Here is a 20,026-nt window from a genome sequence, read left to right on the forward strand (position 1 = left end):
TGTATCATTAGCTCTTCTAATCTAGTCTCATTCATCAGCCCCGTCTCCTGACTTTTTTGTTCTTTTCTGAATTCCCTTAAATTTGTCAGCCTTTTTGGTAATGTAGTACATAGAACTGAATGCAGTATTCCAAATGCTCTTGCTCCAGAGCCATATGTGGTAGAAGCAGGATTTGTCAAACCCTTTCATGGACCATATAGTGTCATCTGGTCTTATGGCTGCTTCCACTCCCATTTGCAATCAAATGGCCTGCCGCTTTTCCTGTTCACTGTCAAATCATAACATTTGTGACAACTACAAAAACTACTTACAGGGAAAAGTTACATCAAGAAAGTATATGTGTGGCTGCTTTAGTGCACTAAAGTGTCCCTTCTATAATCTCCCAGGTGTGCTCTATCTGTATTGGAAACCAGGAGATTTTTTTACCATGTGGCCAGCCAGTTTCCCATGGATTACCAGTTGTCCACAGTTTAGGAAACTCTGTCTTAACTCCCTGCTTCATGACATTCCAATGGGGCCCAAAATTGCATTGGCTTCTTTCTTGCTGTCCCACGTCTAACATGCTCGCTGTTGTTCTTCCTTGTTTTTTGGACTCTAGGGCTAGAAATTAGGTTTTTCTCTCCCATAGAATCTTTGAAATTGCAAGCCACGAGACATGGAAAGTATCTCTTCCAAAAATGTGACTCATCTACTTTCTGTTCATATTTCCCTAGCTGCCCTCTTGTATGTGTCCTCCCTGAGACTGACAGTATCTCCCAGTTAAGGATGTGAATTTTAGTAACATTTCAGATATTCATGAAAACTTCAGTAGAGATCTAACTCAAATCCCTGTTTGTGCCCCACTTAGCACTTCCCCCAACTTGATACATCGCTACTTTTTTACAGTTGTACTGCAAGTTTTGACTCCATAAAGAAATTTTTGTAACACTATCAAATCTATATAATGTTCCTTTTAACCTCTAATTCTGTTGTTCAGGTCCGGTGATGGTAATGGGAGAACTGTCAAGGCTTACTGATTATACACCTGTCCTTACTGATCACAATTCCATTGACTAGAAGTTCAGAGACTTTCCCATTTGTTTCATTGTATGGTGTGTACCTCAAAGAGTTTACCCTTATACAGATGTATTCTGTGAATATATTCCTTGTAGTGATGAATTCAGATAGCTTGTGGTCACTGGTAGCAATTTTCCATGCGACTCTGAATCAGTTCTTCCTTGTAAGAAAGAAATAGATCCAGGATCGCTTATCCTTTGTGATCCAGAAAATATGGAATCCCAAAGTTCTGTGTCATTTAGCTCTTTACATGTTTGATTGTATGTTAACATGGTTGGGTATCTGAGTAGGTTTAAAACAAAACAGAGGAAATAAAACATAACTAAGGATTTCTGGACCAAACTCTCCAGTAACCATTCTTCTTCCAGTGCTAATGGTCTGTACCAAGGACCCACAGTCACTTTTATTTTCATACCTTCCTGAGAATTTCCCCATACTCTGACCTGCAGTATAGTAGCTCATTGGCATTGTAAATATTAATAACATAACTATCCTGTCTAAGCAAAGTTCAGAGAGACAAGGTGGGTGAGGTAATATCTTTTATTGGACCAACTTCTCAAAGAGCTCTCCCCAACAGAAGTTGGTCCAATAAAAGATATTACCTCACCCACCTTGTCTCTAATAACTGACCTTGGCTCCCAGGATATCTATATTCTTCTTACCCAGTGTCTCTTCCTCCTTTTGCAGCAGAGCACTGTCACAGCATCTCTTGTTTCCTCTTGTGACTGAGACTACTAGATGGATTGTGAGGCAAGGATAATACATCCTAGTGCATCTGATTCCTTCTCCAGAGGCTCAGTGGGCTTGCCACATGTTGTTCATTAGGATTTGCCAGCTGAGAGTCCAAATCCATTCCAGTAGCTGTCTCTAGAGTCCTGGAGTCGTGCACCTTCTGCTCTAATTATGTCTGCTGTTTAAACAGCAATCTGCTAGTTCTAGAGAGCCATATGAGCGAGACTAGGTTACAGAATTCTACTTAGCTTACCTTATTTCCCATCTGCTTACTGATGCACTAAAAGGGGTCGTCCTTTGCTCTTCTAAGGAGGGTAGAACAATGAAGCTTTAAAATGTTGATCTATATAGGATAAAGTCAAATGAGCCAATTAACTTTTTTCTCCTTCTTGATTTCTAACTGAGCCAAAATGAATAATAGGTTATTTATGAAGTTGAACAATTCTTATTTTGCAGATTGTGTCTTTGTATAACATTTTGAAATCTACTGTTGAAAATTGATATGTAAGAGCTAGGCTTTTTATTTTTAATGAATTTTAGCGGAGATGTTTTGGTTTTGGCTTTTTTGCTAGTGCAAAAATTTTATTAAATTAAACTACTATGAAGACCAGATTCACCAGCCCCTGAGTGGTAAAAAGCATGTAAGTGAACATATGTAACAAAGCATTTCAGATCAACGTACAATTCATGCAACAAATATACATTCCCCAGCAACAAATGACTTAAGAATTTCTGGGAAGAAAGCAAGCATATGTTAAAGCTATAAATAACCCAATACAAGGAGGGTTGGTTTGTGTCTTTGGGGTGGGGTTTTGGGGATTATTTTCTTTGGTCCAGAACATCACAATGGCTAAGAGTCTCTCCAGGCCCAGGCTTATGGATAGATAAGCTATAAAGCTTTTTCCATTTTGCTCAAAGAAATTTCAGGCTATGGCAGCATTCAAACAACTGTGCTAGAACTGTTTATTACAGTGTTTTGTAGACTGCTTATAGGCAGTGTGGTCCTGTAGATAAAGCATGGAGACCACTGTTCATCGTCTAGCTAAGCGATGGCATCTTCAGTGGCGTGATGCAGTTCTTCTAGGCCACCGCGGACCCTAGTCGTCAGGCATTCATCGACACTGTGCGTCATCGCCTGTACTGCACCACAACTGCCCAAAGGGCTGTCACGAAAGCCCCAGCGATACTGGTTGGCTGCACGGAGACCTTGCCTGGTCCAAAACCTGCTCAACAGGGACCATTGGCGATGGGGCAGGTCAAAACCAGGCGGGCAAATTGTGGGGTTGGCGACAAGGGACTGGTTGGGGATTATGTTTACTCTGAGCTTGTCTAAGTCACTTTACCTCTGTGCATGTTTCCCCATCGGCAAAATTATATTTGCCCTCCTCTGTAAACATGCTGTGTAGATATAAGCGGGAAGTATTACCTAGGGCTATTAGCCTTTAGGGGCTGGCTTAGCACAGCCCTTGAGGGAGGGAAGAACAATCTGTTCACATTGATCCAAAAAAAGCACTATCATGGTGCTAGTAACAGTCATCTTTAAACAGGGATATAGGGTCATTCTTTTTCCATTGTGAATAGGGCTTCCCGTATGATGTGCAAAGGAGAAAAAGGGCATGCACTCATTTCTACTGCTCTGGCCATAGACTTGGACAAAAACCTTTTCAGTCCTAAAAGTTTAATCTGATTTCTTTTAAAGGGAAGAGGATCCTTGCCAGGTCCCTGTCATGAGAACCAGTAAAAGGCGCAACTTCAATTCAACAACAACAAAAAACGTTTGCAGTTCACCTTTTAAAGCATCCAAAGTTTTAAAAACAAAAACAAGACCTTCTGTTCTTCTGAGCAAATACTGGGCTGAGAGCAGCGAGTATTTACAGGGACCATCAACTAAAATATTTTTTAACTGAGTAAAAGAATCTGATTTGATAGTGCACCTATTCAGTATTCTGGCTGGAGTTGATTTTTCTTTTTTAAGGGACAGGTGTGCGTGCACGCACGCTTCCCTACTGATCTATTTAAGGATATTTTGAACAAGGGAGAGAGGATGGGCCCGGGAGCATCACCCTCTCTGTCTCCACCACCACCATCCTGCTCTGTGCACATACGTGCCTGCGGCCTGTTGGCTGCAGCAGCAAGCCAAACCAAACTCTCTTGAAGGGCCTGGTAAAAGTACATAGATGAGCTCGTCCATTAGCATGCACAGCTGTGGAGATGTAACTGGCAATCAAAACCAGAGATGCTTATTAAGTGTTGCCAAATGCATGGCATTTTAAGTCTTGAAGTTAACACTGGCAGGTACACAATTTTATTCTGGAAGTGTAATTCTTCAGAAGTTGATGTCCCTTTTACCATCAAGGGTCCTGTGTTCAGTTTTGGTATGTTGGTCAGAGACTCCTGCAATGTATGACTGATCCCGCTCTCCTGAAGGTGGCTGCATTTTCCCATGAAAAATGCTGGCTTTAACTTTCCTTATAGCTAATGGCTGTTCTTATCACAGACAAACCAAAAGAAATCACATGGGTTTGGAATCCTTTAGGAGCAGGGTCTGAAAGCTTCCATAATACTGGTAATCCCTGGTCCACCTAAAAGTGCATCAGGGATTCAAAATTTACTAGTCAAAGGGGAGGAATTAGGGTTGCCAACTTTCTAATTGCACAGAACTGAACACCTTTGCCTTGCCCTGCCCTGCCCCTTCTCTGAGTCCCCTCCTCCCCACCCCCCCCCCCATTCCATCCCCACTCCCTCAGTCACTTTCACGGGGCTGGGGTGTGGGAGGGGGTGAGGGCTCCGGCTGGGGCAGGGGGGTGGGGTGAGGGAGCGGGTAGGCTCTGGGGTGGGTCCAGAAATGAGGGGTTCAGGATGCGGGAGGGGGCTCTGGCCTGGAGCCAAGGGGTTTGGACCGCAGGAGCGGGCTCAGGGCTGGGGCAGGGCATTGGTGCAGGAGGGGGTTCAGGGTGCGGGCTGCAGTCGGGCAGTGCTTACTTAGATGGCTCCCGGTCGGCGGTGCAGCAGGGCTAAGGCAGGCTTCCTGGCTCCACGTGGCTCCCAGAAGCAGCTGACATGTCCAGCTCCTAGGCACTGGGGCGGCTAGGCAGCTCTGTGCAGTGTATGGTGTGAGCTGCCTGTGCCAGCAGGCACCACCCGTGCAGCTCCTATTGGCTGCAGTTCCCGGACAATGGGAGTTGCGGAGCTGGCGCTTGGGGCAGAGCCAGTGCACAAAGCTTCCCTGATCACCTCTGCGCTTAGGGGCCACAGGGACATGCCGGCTGCTTCTGGGACCCATGTGGAGCCGGGGCAGGCAGGCAACCTGCCTTAGCCCCGCTGTACCACCAACTGGACTTTTAACGGCCCAGTCAGCAGTGCTCACCAGAACCACCAGGGTCCCTTTTCGACCAGACATTCCGGTCGAAAACCAGATGCCTGGCAACCATAGGAGGAATGTGTCTGATATGGTGGTCTTTCACGTTCAGTTACAGCATCTTATGCCAAATAGTTTTAGTTACTTACAAAATTTCAAGTGTCTAACGGGCTGTAGTTGACTTAGAAAGATAGCAGAAGAGCTAGCATGCACTCTGGCCTAGAGACAACAGCTCACACTGGTTTTTCAGGCTTCATCCATTGCAACATGTCCAAAATATTTCCAACAAGATATTAAGTGATCTTATCCTCAACCAATAAAAAGACATAAGCCTTACATCAGAATATATTTTTCTTGGTATTGTGCACCCTGAGGGTAGGAAAAGGCTACCTAGCAGCCACAGCTATCGGACTGTTTCATAGATATTGCATATGCCACAATAGTAGCAAGTATGGGGCTTGTTAGTAGATATGTTCGGCATGGAATCAAAACTAGTTCTGGCTAACCTATGAGACACCTATTTCAAAATGAGCTGTAGTGTGCTACTGATAGACTGTACGTTCAAAGGGGGGGAAACTCTGTAACCACAGTTTAACTCTCTCCGAAATCAATTTCAAACTTTCTTTAGAAGCTGACCAATTAAGATCAGCCCTCCTCTAGACCCGTTGGCATGGCTGAGCAGTAGGTTGTTGCATTGCCAAAACTTTCTGTGCGACAGTGGCATCTAGTGGCAGATGAACATGAAAATACTGTGTCCTGACTCATCTCTCAGTTGCAAAATCAATGGGACAAAAAGAAAAGCATAACCCTGCACACTTGAACTGTGGATCTGTTGTAGCAAATGTGCAGCGAATCAAGCATGACTCCACCTGGCTCACTTGTCTGGTCTAGCCTGATGCTTTCAATGGGGAGCAAACGCCTGGTAGCTGTAGTTAGACACATACTGCCTAAGGGAACACCTCTGCTCTAATAGGATTAAAACGTGTATAATCTTTTAAAAATTAAAATGGTAACTGTTGAGTTGAGTGAGCGTGATGTGTGTCTCGGTTTCAGACGGGAATGCGGTAGTACATACAGGTACGTGTATGGAACAGGGCTGCAGATTCCAAAACCTTAAAGGAGTGTTCTGCTCTGTTGTGCACTAGTGAGACTTTAGATTACTGCTGCAAGGCTGTGTCAGTACCAGTCTAGCAATTCCCCTTTCCTGCAATGGCTCACATGTGGACTCTGTCAGTTATTCAGCTGTATGACCCATCTGCTGCCTCTGGTTGATGGTTTCTCTAAAAACAAATAATAAAGTACAGATGGGTGGGTCCTGCACCTGGCTGTGGCAGTGTTGCAAGATAGGACTTCGGGTGCCTCTGCCATGACTGTAACTCCCAGGAGCAGTAAGGGATACCCATGGATTTGATGGGGCTGCCAGTGTTCCTGCACGGTCGTGTGAGCATTAGCCTCCCGCCAGCCCAGCAGGAAGCTGCAGACATATGCAGCATACTGCTCGAACAGACTGAGCTACCTACAACAAGGGCATGAAAGGCACAATCTTGCAGGCTAACGCTCTTGAAGGAATCTTATTTAGTCCTATAGGCCAGACCTGTACAGCTCTGTGCAGATGTACATGTTTTTCCAAATGACACCTCTGAAATGTTGCAATTGCATGTAACATATATATTCCTCCACCCCCACCAACAATGATCAGGTACCTTTAGATTGGTGTTGATACAGGATGCGGAAATTTTGTGACTGCCAGTCATGATTAGTGATAAGGTCAGCAAGAGCACTTGAAACTATGCAAGCTGTAGTGGTGGTTCAGTTTACTAAGACTCAAGTTACCAGTTAGTATTTAGACACCAATATATTTTAATAGAAAAGTCTAGCAGATATAGAAGTGTCTTGATTTTGACTTGGTCTAATACAAATTCCTGGCTTCTCAAACTTGCAGGGTGCTGTGATAGTGGTCAATGGGTGTGGCTGGTATGCAACACTAAATGCAATTTCCCTTTCCAGCACTTAAATACCAAGGAATAAGCACCACAGAAAAATATATGGGCTGCCTTTAGGAGTTAACTAAACTGTTGTAAACAGAAATTATGGGCAGCTGCCTGAACCTTTAAGTGCAGAGTTGGAGGCAGACTTGATACTTTCCTTGCTGTGTACCATTGCATAAGACATTTAAAATTTAACTGAGCAAAGCACTAGAAATACTCTAGGGACCCTTCCTCAGTTGGCAGGAAATGGGACTCCATCACCTAAAAAGAGAGGAAACGTTCAGATGTCTGGTCTGATTCTATTTTAGTACAGTCTTAGGAGAATGCTATCACATTTTTCACCAGCCAGATCTCTGTTACACACTTAATTTTTTTATTTTACTTGTTTTAATGACTGAGACTGTCATTTGCCTAGAGTCAGGCTTAGTGGGAGCAGGTGCTCTTAGCTTCTGCTACACAGCTTTGCCAATGTACCTCTATCATGGCCCACTCTTTCTATTGTCTGCTTGAGTGAGGCCCAGCTCCCAGACTGCCAGCTGTGTCTTAGCAGTGTCTGATTTAGTCATGTGGTAAGAGGCCTGCTGGGGGGGAGAGGGGTAGGCTAAAGTGAAACCCCCAAACTCACTCATTTGAACAAAGGTTTTGAGATGAAGGGCTGCTGCTTTAACCCTCTGCCTCTATCTAGGCATCTAACACACCTATGTCTGAAGTAGGAGTGCAAGAGGCTGCTAGGTAACCTCCTGATAGAGATGTTTGCCCATTGCTTAATGCTTTTACTGTAAATGTGCTCAGGCCCAAAGACCTTCTCTTAGTCTGTTTTGATTCTTTAAAGTACACAGACTGTTTTTACATAGAACTGCAGCAAGTGCTGGTGCTATGACTAACCAGCATAAATTCACAACATGGTAATTGCTGCCTGTTCAGGATGTACTAGGAATTTTTTTTTTCATGTACAGAGTAGGCGCCTAATGAAAGTGGAGGCTACATATAGCGCTTTTTCTTCCTTTAATGGGCTTGTATTTTTGCTGTTTGTATTCGAGCCTGCGTATTCCACCCTCCCTGAACCAATCAAGCACTGCTAGCTTTTAAAAGAAACAATAGCCAAGTGATTAGTTTCACCCTGGCAAAGGTATTTTGGAAACACATGGCCTTTGCACCCATAAGAGTATGCTGCTATTCCCTGTAGTCAGCTTGGTTTAGCACTTTTACAAGTGTTCCATTAATGCAATTGAATGCTGGCACAGAGGGCTTTCCGTCTGAGTGCTTTCCTCATGCAAAGAGCTGTGGCGCATGAAAAACAGCAGGGCACCTCTGTATGGAGCAGAGCCTCCAGGGGCATTACAGCTGAAACAAGGCAGCATTCTTAATTAGTTCTGTCCCCCAACAGAACCCCCTCAGAGTAATGCTGTGTCTGGGGTGGTCAGTGTTCCATTAAGGGATATTTGGTAGGATGTTTTCTTACAGTGTCTGTCCTTTGTGGGCGGGAGCAAGCTTTCACCAGCATTAATGCAGTGGGACTGGACTGACAGTTCTCAAGTAGCGTGTGGATTGGGACTCGAGAGATCTTTATCTATGGAAGTAAATCCAGATCAGTAGCTTGTCTCCAGGTGAAGCTAAAATATAAACTGTATGTACTGTGTGGTTAAGTACTGGAAATAGTTGGAATTCAAGATAATTATCTTTATGGCTTTTTATAGCCCCCCAATCAGAGCTCAAATCTAACTTTTCATCAGCAGAAGTCTGATGGCGTGGGGGGGGGGGGAAATGCTTTATTGACCAAACTTATGGCTATTAATAGGTTATTAGGGAAGGACTTTTGTTCCAGGAGAGAGGAAATGCACTTGGTAACGTGACAGCTGGCTGTTTTTTAATTCCAGACTTGAGAAATCTAGCTGGAGGGGAAGAAAGGCTGAGCCCTAACATGGTAGGTTCTGTCTATGAAGATGGCACTCTGCTTGGTTAAACAGGGTTGGACTGTAGCCTAAGCTCTCTTTACAGTGCTGCCACTGGGAATGTAAACTTCACTACCCTCCAGGCTCCCTAAATCCAGAGCACTGAAGAGCAGCAAGTTGGCTCCCTCCACACCTGAAACCAGCTGGCTTTGTGGGATGCACTCTGTTCCCCACATACCTGTGGTGTGATGAACAGCATGTTGGCTAGTTTTAAAGGGGAGGGGTGTGCTTACTGGGAATGTTGTAGCCTTTTCCATTCAAATACTTTGGAAGGAGATTCAGCTTCCTCTAAAACTGAGGGACACGGCAAGCAGACTGACTCCCTGATCTTTAACAAAAATCCTTGTTTATCCAAAAGTTTTCAAACGTCTTCACGTAAATGGGACTTAACTGTTAAACATGGTCTATGTCAGGAACTTTTTGGGTATTTCTATGCTGTTGAGCCTATGGCTCAATAGAATTCTGGTTCAGATTTTTAGCAACATTTATAAACTATGTCCTACTTCAGACTGATCCTTTTCCAAGCATTTCTAGAGGAAGAGTGCTCATTGCCCTGCTTGACCCAAGTAGCATACGAGTGGCATGGTTCATCTTAGACTAACAACTTTCACTGCCAAGTGGCTAAACTATGAAGAGTTTAAACAATGTGTTGTAGTCTAAGGGCTTGGCTACACTTGCAAGTTAGAGTGCATTAAAGGAGTGCATTTACCAAGCGCACTAGCTCACTACCCGTCCACACTGGCAAGGCATGTAGAGTGCTCTAACTCTGCAGCTGAAGCGCTCCTGGTACTCCACCTCGGTGAGTGGAATAACATTTGGTGCGCCCCCACTGAAGCACCGCGGCACCAGTGTGGACACCCTGGTCTGTTAGTGTGCTCTGATCGGCCTCCATAAGTGTCCCACAATGCGTGTTCTAGCCACTCTGGTCATCACTTTGAATTCTACTGCCCTGCCCTCAGGTGACCAACCATCAGACTTGCCCTTTAAATTCTCTGGGAATTTTGAAAATTCCCTTCCTGTTTGCTCAGCCAGGCTTGGAGTGCTCTCAGCGAATCTTACCCGGTGACCATGCCTCCACTCACCAGGCGATCCCCAGTATGGAGCAATGGTGAGCTGCTGGACCTCATCAGTGTTTGGGGGGAGGAAGCTGTCCAGTCCCAGCTGCGCTCCAGCCATAGGAATTATGATACCTTCGGTCAGATATCAAGGGACAAGATGGAAAGGGGCCATGACCGGGACGCACTACAGTGCAGGATTAAAGTGAAGGAGCTGCGGAATGCCTACCGTGAGGCAAACAGCTGCTCCAGTGCTGCCCCTTCGACCTGCCATTTCTACAAAGAGCTGGATGCGATACATGGGGGTGACCCCACCTCCACTCCGAGGACCACCATCGACACTTCAGAGTCCAGTGCAACAAGGGAGGGGGAGGAGGAGGAGCAGCAAAGCGGGAGCGAGGGTGCTGAGATGGAGGAAGACACCCCGGAATCCCTAGATGCATGCAGCCAGCAGCTGTTCTCAAGCCCGGAGGAAGGTAGCCAGTCATGGTGGCCGGTGCTTGTGGAAGGACAAACACCAGAGGAGGTTCCCGGTAAGCAGCTTTTATTTTGGGAAGGAAGTTATTCGGTGCGGGCTCTTGGGGCGAGGAGGGTTTGGGCTGCATGCATGCCTAGATGCAAAATAGGGTGTTGATGTGCTCTCTCACATCGCGGTAATCGGCCTCAGTGATCTCTTCAAAGGTCTCATCCAGAACTTGGGAAATGCACTTGCGCAGGTTTCTCGGGAGAGCGACTGTGGTCCTTAGCCTTACTGGGACAACTTGTCTACACCACTGTGCCATGAGTGGTGGGGGGACAATTACTGCACACAGGCAAGCTGCATCTGGGCCAGGGCGGAAGCCACACTGCAGTAGAAGACCCTCCCTTGCTTCCCAGGTCACCCTCAGCAGCAAGATATCTTCCAGGACAAACTCCTGTGGAAAATGTGGGGACAGTGTTCAGTATAGGGGCCCCCTGCCGTTGTTGGCTCTCCCCAAGGCACAGAAACCCAGAGGACAGTACAGCCGTGAAACAATCACCAGCACCAGTCACGCTTGACCCTGTGCTTACTCACCATTTTGTGAGTTGTGTGCTCGCTTTGGAACGGGCAAATTATGCTATTGTGTAGACTGTGCTTGCCCTTAAGTACAAGGAATCATTGCTCTGTCTGGTGTGAAGAATGCTGCCTCTGTTAAGTGTTACATTTTGCCTTTACAGATGCAACCTTGAGATCTCATCCATCCATGTTATCACCGGCCGAAAGACTCAAAAGACTCCAGAAAGAGGCCACGTAGAAGCAAGGAAGACATGTTGCATGGAGTAATGCAGCATTCAGGTAATGAAAATCGAAAAGTGCAGGAGTGGCGGGACAGTGAAAGGCGGATCTGCCAGCAGAATGAGGAGCACCGGCACAAAAGCGCGGTACTTCGGCAGCAAAGCATGGATCAGCTGATAAGCATAATGGAGCGCCAAGCGGACTCTATCCCAGCGCTCGGAGCCATGCAGGCTGAGCACTACCCCTCCCCCCCACCCACAGCCCTTGTCCCAAAACTCTTTCCCTTGTGCACCCATGTCGCCTCCTACCCACTTTCCCCAGCATCCGGGTTCTTACTGCCACCAACTGCCTCCAACACCTGTAGCTTCACCACCCAGCCTTGAAAACTATGACCGTTACCCACTGCACTCAACCCCCATCACCATGCAGTATAACATCCTGAAGTGTAGCACTCATTGCACAGCACTCCAGACAGAAAGTCTGAGTATGAGAACAGGACATACAGAAACTTGTGATTGTACCGTTACCCACTCCATCCCCTTGCCCTTTCTGTTTCCCAAGCAGTTTTTTATTTTCAATAAATGGATTTTCTTTTCAATAAATGGATTCTTTGTTGGCTTTGAAAACATTCTTTATTATTACATAAAGTAAAGGATACCTTAGCCCAGGAAAGAAACAGGCATTGCAAGTCAGCATAGCAAACACAGATTCCTACTAATATTGGAACCACTGCACTTCACTCCTGTGCAGGGCACCAGACATTACTGGTGGCTTTCAGGCTCAAATTGCTCCCTCAAGGCATCCCTAATCCTTGCAGCCCCGCGCTGGGCCCCTCTAATAGCCCTGCTCTCTGGCTGTTCAAATTCAGCCTCCAGGTGTTAAACCTCAGAGTTCCATGCCTGAGTGAATTGTTTGCCCTTCCCTTCACAAATATTATGGAGGGTACAGCACGCGGATATAACCGTGGGGATGCTGTCATCGGCCAGGTCCAGCAGCCCTTAAATGGCCAAAAGCACACACTCCACAGTCATTCTGCACCGGCTCAGCCTGTTGTTGAACTGCTCCTTGCTGCTCTCAAGGCTCCTTGTGTAGGGTTTCATGAGCCACGGCATTAAAGGGTAAGCTGGGTTTCCAAGGATCACAATGGGCATTTCGACTTCCCCTATGGTGATCCTCTGGTCTGGGGAAAAAAGTCCCAGCTTGCAGCTTCTTGAACAGGCCAGTGTTCCGAAAGATGCGTGCGTCATGCACCTTTCCAGGCAAGCCTGTGTTAATGTCAGTGAAACGCCCACGGTGGTCCACAAGCACTTGGAGAAATACCCCTTCTGATTAACATACTCGGAGGCTAGGTGGGCTGGTGTCAGAATTGGAATATGCGTGCCATCTATTTCCCCTCCGCAGTTAGGGAAACCCATTTGTGCAAAGCTGTCCACAATGTCATGCACGTTTCCCAGAGTCACGGTTCTTCTGAGCAGGATGTGATTAATGGTCCTGCAACATAATTCCAACGGTCGACTTTCCCACTCCAAACTGGTTAGCGACAAATCGGTAGCTGTCTGGAGTTGCCAGCTTCCAGATTGCAGTAGCCACCCGTTTCTCCACCATCATGGCAGCTCTCAAACTCGTGTCCTTGTGTTGCAGGGTGCGGGCAAGCTCCTCACACAGTCCCATGAAAGTGGCTTTTCTCATCCGAAAGTTCTGCAGCCACTGCTCATCATCCCAGACTTGCATGACGATGTGATCCCACCATTCATTGCTTGTTTCCCAAGCCCAAAAGCAGTGTTCCACGGTGATGAGCATGTCTGTGAATGCCACAAGCAAACTCGTGTCATATGCGTTACTCGAGTTGATATCGTCGGAGCCCTCATTGTCACTTTGGATCATAAGGAATAACTCGACTGACAAATGTGACGTGCTGGCAAGACTCATCAGCATACTCCTCAGCAGTTCAGGCTCCATTCTCGCGGACCGAAAGGGAAGACAGCGCTTGCAGTACAAAAAACTTTGAAAGATGGTGCCAAATGTGGATGGAAGCACAGGGATTGCTGGGATGCGAAGCGATGCATCACGGGGCATTGGGACAGGACCCAGAATGACCCGCCCCCTTCCCACAAGCCACAGCGCCAGAATGGGAAGAGGTGCTCTGTGGGATAGCTGCCCATAATGCACTAATTCCAGTGCCGCTGCAAGTGCCACAAATGTGGCCACACCAGTGGACTTGTTCCTGTCAGTGTGGACAGACTGCAGCGCTTTCCCTACTGTGCTCTCCGAAGGCGGGTTTAACTCAAAGCGCTCTACGTCTGCAAGTGTGGCCATGCCCTAAGTCTAGGTATTGTGAACACCTCCTACTGGTGAGTTCTTAAAACTTAAACAAGGAGCAGGCAAGGTGAAATGGTATTGCAACCTGAGCAATGCATGAATAGCCTGGAAAAACACACTTCCACAGAAATCTGGGAAACCGTAACTTTGAATTCAGCTCCCCATTGTAAGGAGTCTTGGAACAGAAGAGGTTCCTTTTTAAATGGATATCATTTTAAGACTTCATCAGTTTAAGCAAATGGAAAAGAAACACAATTCCTAGTTGCATCAGCCACCACCAGTCCCTGACATTTACAAGACTTGAGATGACTCTCCTACAATGATCCTTTCTGCAGAAACAAAGAAGCCGTGAGGTGCTGCAATACATTTCTGACTTCTCAGCAGATTTAGCCGTAGGAGTTTTTGGACTCGCCCCTTGTGGTTTGGAGCATGGTTCTCAAACTCATTTTGATGTAATGCTGTGCGATCCTGTAGTGTGTGTTGCAGTCTCCTTATCGTGACATGAATGTAGGTCAGGGTGGGCAAACGTTTTGGCCCGAGTGCCACATTGCGATTTGCAAAACTGTATGGAGGGCCGGGTAGTGAAGGCTGTGCCCCCCCAAACAGCCTGGCCCCCGCCCCCTCCCATTCCTGACTGCCCCGCTCAGAACCCCCTACCCATTCAACCCCCTCTGCTCCTTGTCCCCTGACTACCCCCTCCCGGGATCCCACCCCCTATCCAACCCCCCTGCTCCCAGTCCCCTGACAGGCCCCCTGGGACTGCCACGCCTATCCAACCCCGTCTCTCTCCCTGTCCCCTGACAGCCCTCCCCCCCCCACCCCGGGCCTCCCACGCCTATCCAACCTCCCCCCCCCCCCCGCCCCGTTCTCCATCCCCTGACCACCACCCCCTGAACCTCCTCCCCATCCAACCCTTCCTGTCCCCTGACTGCCCCCCAGGATCTCCTGCCCCTTATTCAACCTCCCCGCCCCCTTACCATGCCGCTCAGAGTGGTAGGAGCTCGCAGCCCCGTCGCCCGGCTGGAGCCAGCCATGTCACTGCGCTGCCCGGGAGGAGCAGCGGGCCAGAGCGCTGGCGGCACGGTGAGGTGAGGCTGTGGGGGAGGGGGGACAGTAGGGGAGGGGCCAGGGGCTAGCCTACCAGGCTGGGAGCTCAGGGGCCAGGCAGGATGGTCCTGCGGGCTGTAGTTTGCCCACCTCTGATGTAGGTGATAAGGGAGGCGGTAACTGTTCTTCTAATACAGTGAAATTTGAGCGAGTGCCTTTGTCACTAAGTCTGACTTTTTAGTGAGATAAGAACTCATTTTTCCTGGAAGTACATTTGCAATAGTAGTTTCTCTAAGAGTATTCAATTCTGTTGCATGTTCCAGTCTCATCTTTTTCAACATAGAATCAGTCTCCATGGTGAACCTCTCAGCATCAATTTTAGATCATAGTTACACTTAGTGAAAGTTGCGGGAGGTGATGTCCTTTCGCTGAAAGGAAGACTGTTGGTTCTCAGGCTAAATAAATTAAAAGCTCCTCTGATGTAAAGTTGCCAACGCTCCAGTTAATCAGCATAAAAGCTTGAACTTAATACTCAGCACTGTCATTCAGGGTAGTGGTACAAGTCTATAAATTCCATGTAACCAGGATCTTCAGTTTTTTCTCGAAGACTGGAAGACCTGGATACGATGAAAAGGGTTAAACATGGTTGGGGGAAGGGTAATTCTTGCATCAAAGCAAAGTGCTTTCCAGTGGAGCTACTTTACTGATCACTCTTCTACTTCCAAGCACTCCATATGTACTTGATGCTGCTTCATCTCCGATACTCTATCTTCTGCAAACCTTTGAACCATAGAACTGTCAGCAGCTGGGGAAAGTTTTGACTGCATGTTTGTGTCTCTAAAGACCTGCTCAGTGTTTGTTCAGCTTTTATTCGTTTCTTTGCAGGAATTGACTACAAGACCACCACTATCTTGCTGGATGGCAGAAGGGTCAAGTTGGAACTCTGGTGAGTTTACGTTTCTAAGCTATCTTGGCAGCAGGCCCAGTGTCTCCGAACATGGTGACGTCTCTGCGTGACTGAAGAGGGAATATAGATTGCTTTTGAAAGCATGCTTCAATTCACTTGTAATGCTGTAAGAAATGCTAGCCTACTGCTCGTTCCCCTTTTCATTAGAATCAGAGGAGTAGCCCTGTTAGTCTGTATCCACAAAAACAAGGAGTCCGGTGGCACCTTAAAGACTAACAGATTTATGAAGAGTTTAAACAACATTTGTGTTGTAGTCTGAGTCTAGGTATTGCAAACACCTCCTAATGGTGAGTTCTTGAAACTTTTAAACAAGGAGCAGGCAAGGGGAAATGGTTTTGCAACCTGAGTCATGCATGAATAGCCTGGAAAACACTCTTCTACAGAAATCTGGGAAAGCATAACTGAATTGAGCTCCCCATTGTAAGGAGTCTTTGAACAGAAGAGGTTCTTTTTTAAATGGATATCATTTAAAGACTTCATCAGTTTAAGCAAATGAAAAAGAAACACAATTCCTAGTTGCATCAGCCACTGCCAGTCCCTGACATTTACCTCTGACATTTACAAGACTTGATATGACAAGACAGTTTACCTAAGCTGCTTTGGTGCAATTAGTGTCCCTCTTCATCATATAACTCACATTGTAGCATTAATACAGATCCTCTTTTCAGTGTGTGGCTCATGAAAAGTGTGTGGCTCATCTAGTCTAGTATCTTGCATCTAGTCTAGTATTTGGGATACATAACCAAATTTTTTTGTTAGCTGGATTCCCACACTCTAAAACTATAGTCAGCCCACACCATCTGCACATCCAGTCCCAGCAACCAGACCACCATCCTCTATTCCCAGTGTGGTCTCATTTCATCCTCCTCCAGCATGTCACCCGATTCCCACACAACCTTCCCGCGCTTAAAAAAAAAAAAAAAAAAATCCTTTTTCGGCTACAATGCCTAGCTTCCCAGATCACACAGGGAAAGAAGGAAAGGAACCTAGTTGTGGGGCTCCACGTCTGTTTCCAGAGAGCTGGCCCTGGATTTTGTTGGGCCCTGGCTTCCACCCTTTAGGTTAAGAGTTGGAGTGAGGGGGAACCCTATGATGAGAAGGGAACAGACCCCAAAACTAAAAGGGCATAGACTGCATTCAGTTTTTTGAACAGGGCTTACTTCAATAACATGACTCTGTAGCAGAGAACAGTGAGAATGGAGAGTGATATTTGCATGAAGAGTCCTTGGTGGGCAAGTAGGAATTGCAAGACTGGATCAGACTTGTGGTCCATCTAGTCTAGTATCTTGCATCAGGGGCCTGCACCAGGTGCTTCAGAGAAACATCTAAGAACCCTGAAGCACATAGGTCTCACCCTGATCTAATAGAGATTGACTTAAGCCCTGAAGCATGAGGTTTTAATATCCTTTCCACAAATTGTGTACCATTATGAAAACACTGGATATTTGTTGTTCCTGTAAATGTTCATCTCTTTTTGAATCCTGTTAAGTTCTTGGACTCTGTGTTCTGTTGCACTGAGTTCTATAGTTCAATTACATGTGTGAAAAGATGTTTCCTTCTACTAGCTTTGAATTCCCCTTTTCATTTGATTGACTGTCCCACTGTTATGTGACAGGGAGAACAGAAGTTCCCAGTCTTCCTTTGCTGCTTATATAGATAGCAATCCCGATGTATCATGTCCCCTCTTACTCGCCATCTTTCAAAGGTAGCAGTCCTAGTCTTTTCAGTAATTCTTCAGAGGAGAATTTTCCTAGGCCTTTTGTCTTTTTCATTGTCCTTATCTGAACCCCTCTAATCCTGAAATATCTTTTTGGAGATGCAGTGAGCAGTACTGCATGCACTATGCAGATGAGGCCACACCTTTTCATTTATATAACAGCATTATTATAATCTCAGTATTAATCACCGTCTTATTCCTTTTGCAATCTAATATTTTGTGTGCTTTTTTTGACCACAGCTGCACATTAAGCAGAAGTCTACATTGAGCTATCACAGTGATGCCCAGGTTCCATAATGTGACATTTCAAAGCTTAATTTGAGTGCAGTGCTGTGTTGAAACTTAAAGCACATCTGAGTCTATCAGGCAGCTGATGAGTCTGAAATTGAGTCTCTGGGAAACTTGATCCAGGGTGATCAGAATTCCCATTGCTTGTTGACGTGCACCTCCCAGATCAGTATCGAATGGACACAACAGGCCCAGAAGATCTCCCAGTGCACTGTCTGGTTAGCCTGACCTCGGATTGTACTTCAGTAGACATTGCTTAGATCACTATGCTGTGCTCCAGCATAATCTCCCAGATGTCCACAAGTGCTCATTGAAATTCTGTGTTAATGTCAAGTTTTAAATAAACTTCAAGGAATGACTTATACCTACAAATAAAGAGTTGAGGTGTTTAGTGTCTGTAACGCACCCTGTCGTGCCTGTGTGCTGCAGAATACGTTGTATTGCTGTGTGCTGTTCCCAGTGGTGTGTGTTGTGAAGTATCTGCACACATGGTGGATTTACACCCAAGGAGGACTGGGTGTAAAGGTCTCTCCTATAGCCAGAAAGGGTCACTGATACAGCTTCCTTTCAAAAGGGCTTCAGAATGGATGAGCTCAAGGAGGACTTTCTCATTGCCACTTCAAAAAAAAAAAAAAAAGTTTAAATACAAATGTTAAGAGCATAGGCTAGGTCTGCACCATTGCCAAAGAAGGGATTCCTAGGCCAATCTCACTTGGAGCTGAGCGAAATTAAAGAGAAGATGCCCTGCCCTTTTGAATAGTGACTCGGTTTGCCTCTTGGTTCGTCATGGAGAGGGCTGCAGGTTTGTTATGGATATGTTGATTTTCCTGTTTTGTCCTTGACTTGTCTTTGTCTCGGTGACTCACCCTGCAGCGACAGCTCCTGTCCTGTGGGACTGGGCCTGGCTCCGGCTTCTTATTCTGGGTATGGTGACCTGGTGTGCAGGATCACAGCACCGCTCCTGTTTGGCCCACCCATCATGACAAGGGGGCAGCCAGTCCAAACCTGAGTGGTGCTGTCACCCTGTGTGCCAGGTCACCATGCTCAGGGTGGGGAGCCGCCGCTGCAGGGTGAGTGCAGGATGGGCTTGCTCTTCAGCCCCATTGTTGCGACCCCCTCCTCATCAATCACAACATTTTCTATTAAAAATCTCAAAATCCATGATTTTTACTAAATTTACCATGACTGCTTTATAACTTTTTATTTAAAAATGCTGTGATAAATTGGCAGCCCTAATCATGGAGTAGTGCTGAGAAGGTGCAAATAGAGTACTGCTCCACAGGAAGGATGATGACTGCAGCAGGGGACTTCCTGGTATATCATAAAGGTGGTCACCTATTGGGGAGGAAAAACTTTCCAAAATCACGTAAAAGCATCTTGCAGAGCAGCACGCATTCCCTCCAGCTGCCAGGTACTATGCACATACAAAGAGATCAGGTGTGACTATCTGATGGGTTGGTTCATACTTAAGTCTGGAGAACCCCCTACTGACGAGAGACTCGTCTGTCTAACTCTTCTCAATTTGTTGGATTTTCTGTTTCAGGGACACATCTGGCCAGGGGAGATTCTGCACCATTTTCAGATCCTACTCCAGAGGTGCTCAGGTAAGCACTACCAGCATTGCTGCCCTGGACTAGGCCTGCTCACCATCAAAGTTCTCCAGGCGAATGGGAAACAAGTTAATGCCCAACAGCACCATCCAGCATCTCATGTTTCCCTTCTGATGTCCTGGCCCTGCCCTTCTGATCAGCATATGCACAAATGGGGAGACTTTCTCCAGGGGGTTGACTTATACTATTGCAGTGGAATACAAACAGTGCTCCACTCTACTAGATAGCACACTGTAGGTGGTCTGAGGAGGTATGGTTACTAGTATAGATCATGTAGGGCAGTCTTTGCACTGGATCTGCGTTAGGGTTAGGTTGGAGTTCAGGATTTTGGCTGAAAGCTGACTTGGTAAGCCTCAAATGACAGGAAACTCATGAGACCAGCTTTACCTAGTCTGTTCCAGTTCCAGAAAATGAGCCTCTTCAGTTTATGTACTTGACCTGGGCCTTAAACCAGAAGGGCTGGTTTAGATGTGGTATCTCAGCCCTTAAAATGTGGGGGTGAAGGCTTAGAATGTTACTGCTGGGGGAAGTTTACACACAATATTTTAAAATTCTGTATATTTTATTTGTCAGAATAACACAATATAATAATTTCAGTTTCAATTATTTTGGTAATTGATTTCAAAATAACTGTCAACAAGTATCTCAACAGTACAGATAACAGCAAAAAAGATTCCCTCAG

The 20,026-nt window shown here is 46.2% G+C and overlaps 1 protein-coding gene across 1 annotated transcript in view; it reads left to right on the forward strand.

The window, feature by feature from the left end:
- RAB40C (RAB40C, member RAS oncogene family) overlaps nucleotides 1-20,026 on the forward strand; it is a 65,409-nt gene that overhangs the window by 20,536 nt on the left and 24,847 nt on the right. Inside the window, exons 3-4 of the mRNA XM_077828564.1 lie at nucleotides 15,648-15,708; nucleotides 19,278-19,338. Of these exons, the coding sequence (XP_077684690.1) occupies nucleotides 15,648-15,708; nucleotides 19,278-19,338 (122 nt within the window). The remainder of the gene's footprint in view (nucleotides 1-15,647; nucleotides 15,709-19,277; nucleotides 19,339-20,026) is intronic.

The sequence above is a fragment of the Eretmochelys imbricata genome, chromosome 10 (genome assembly GCF_965152235.1).
Source record: "Eretmochelys imbricata isolate rEreImb1 chromosome 10, rEreImb1.hap1, whole genome shotgun sequence".
NCBI lineage: Eukaryota > Metazoa > Chordata > Testudines > Cheloniidae > Eretmochelys > Eretmochelys imbricata.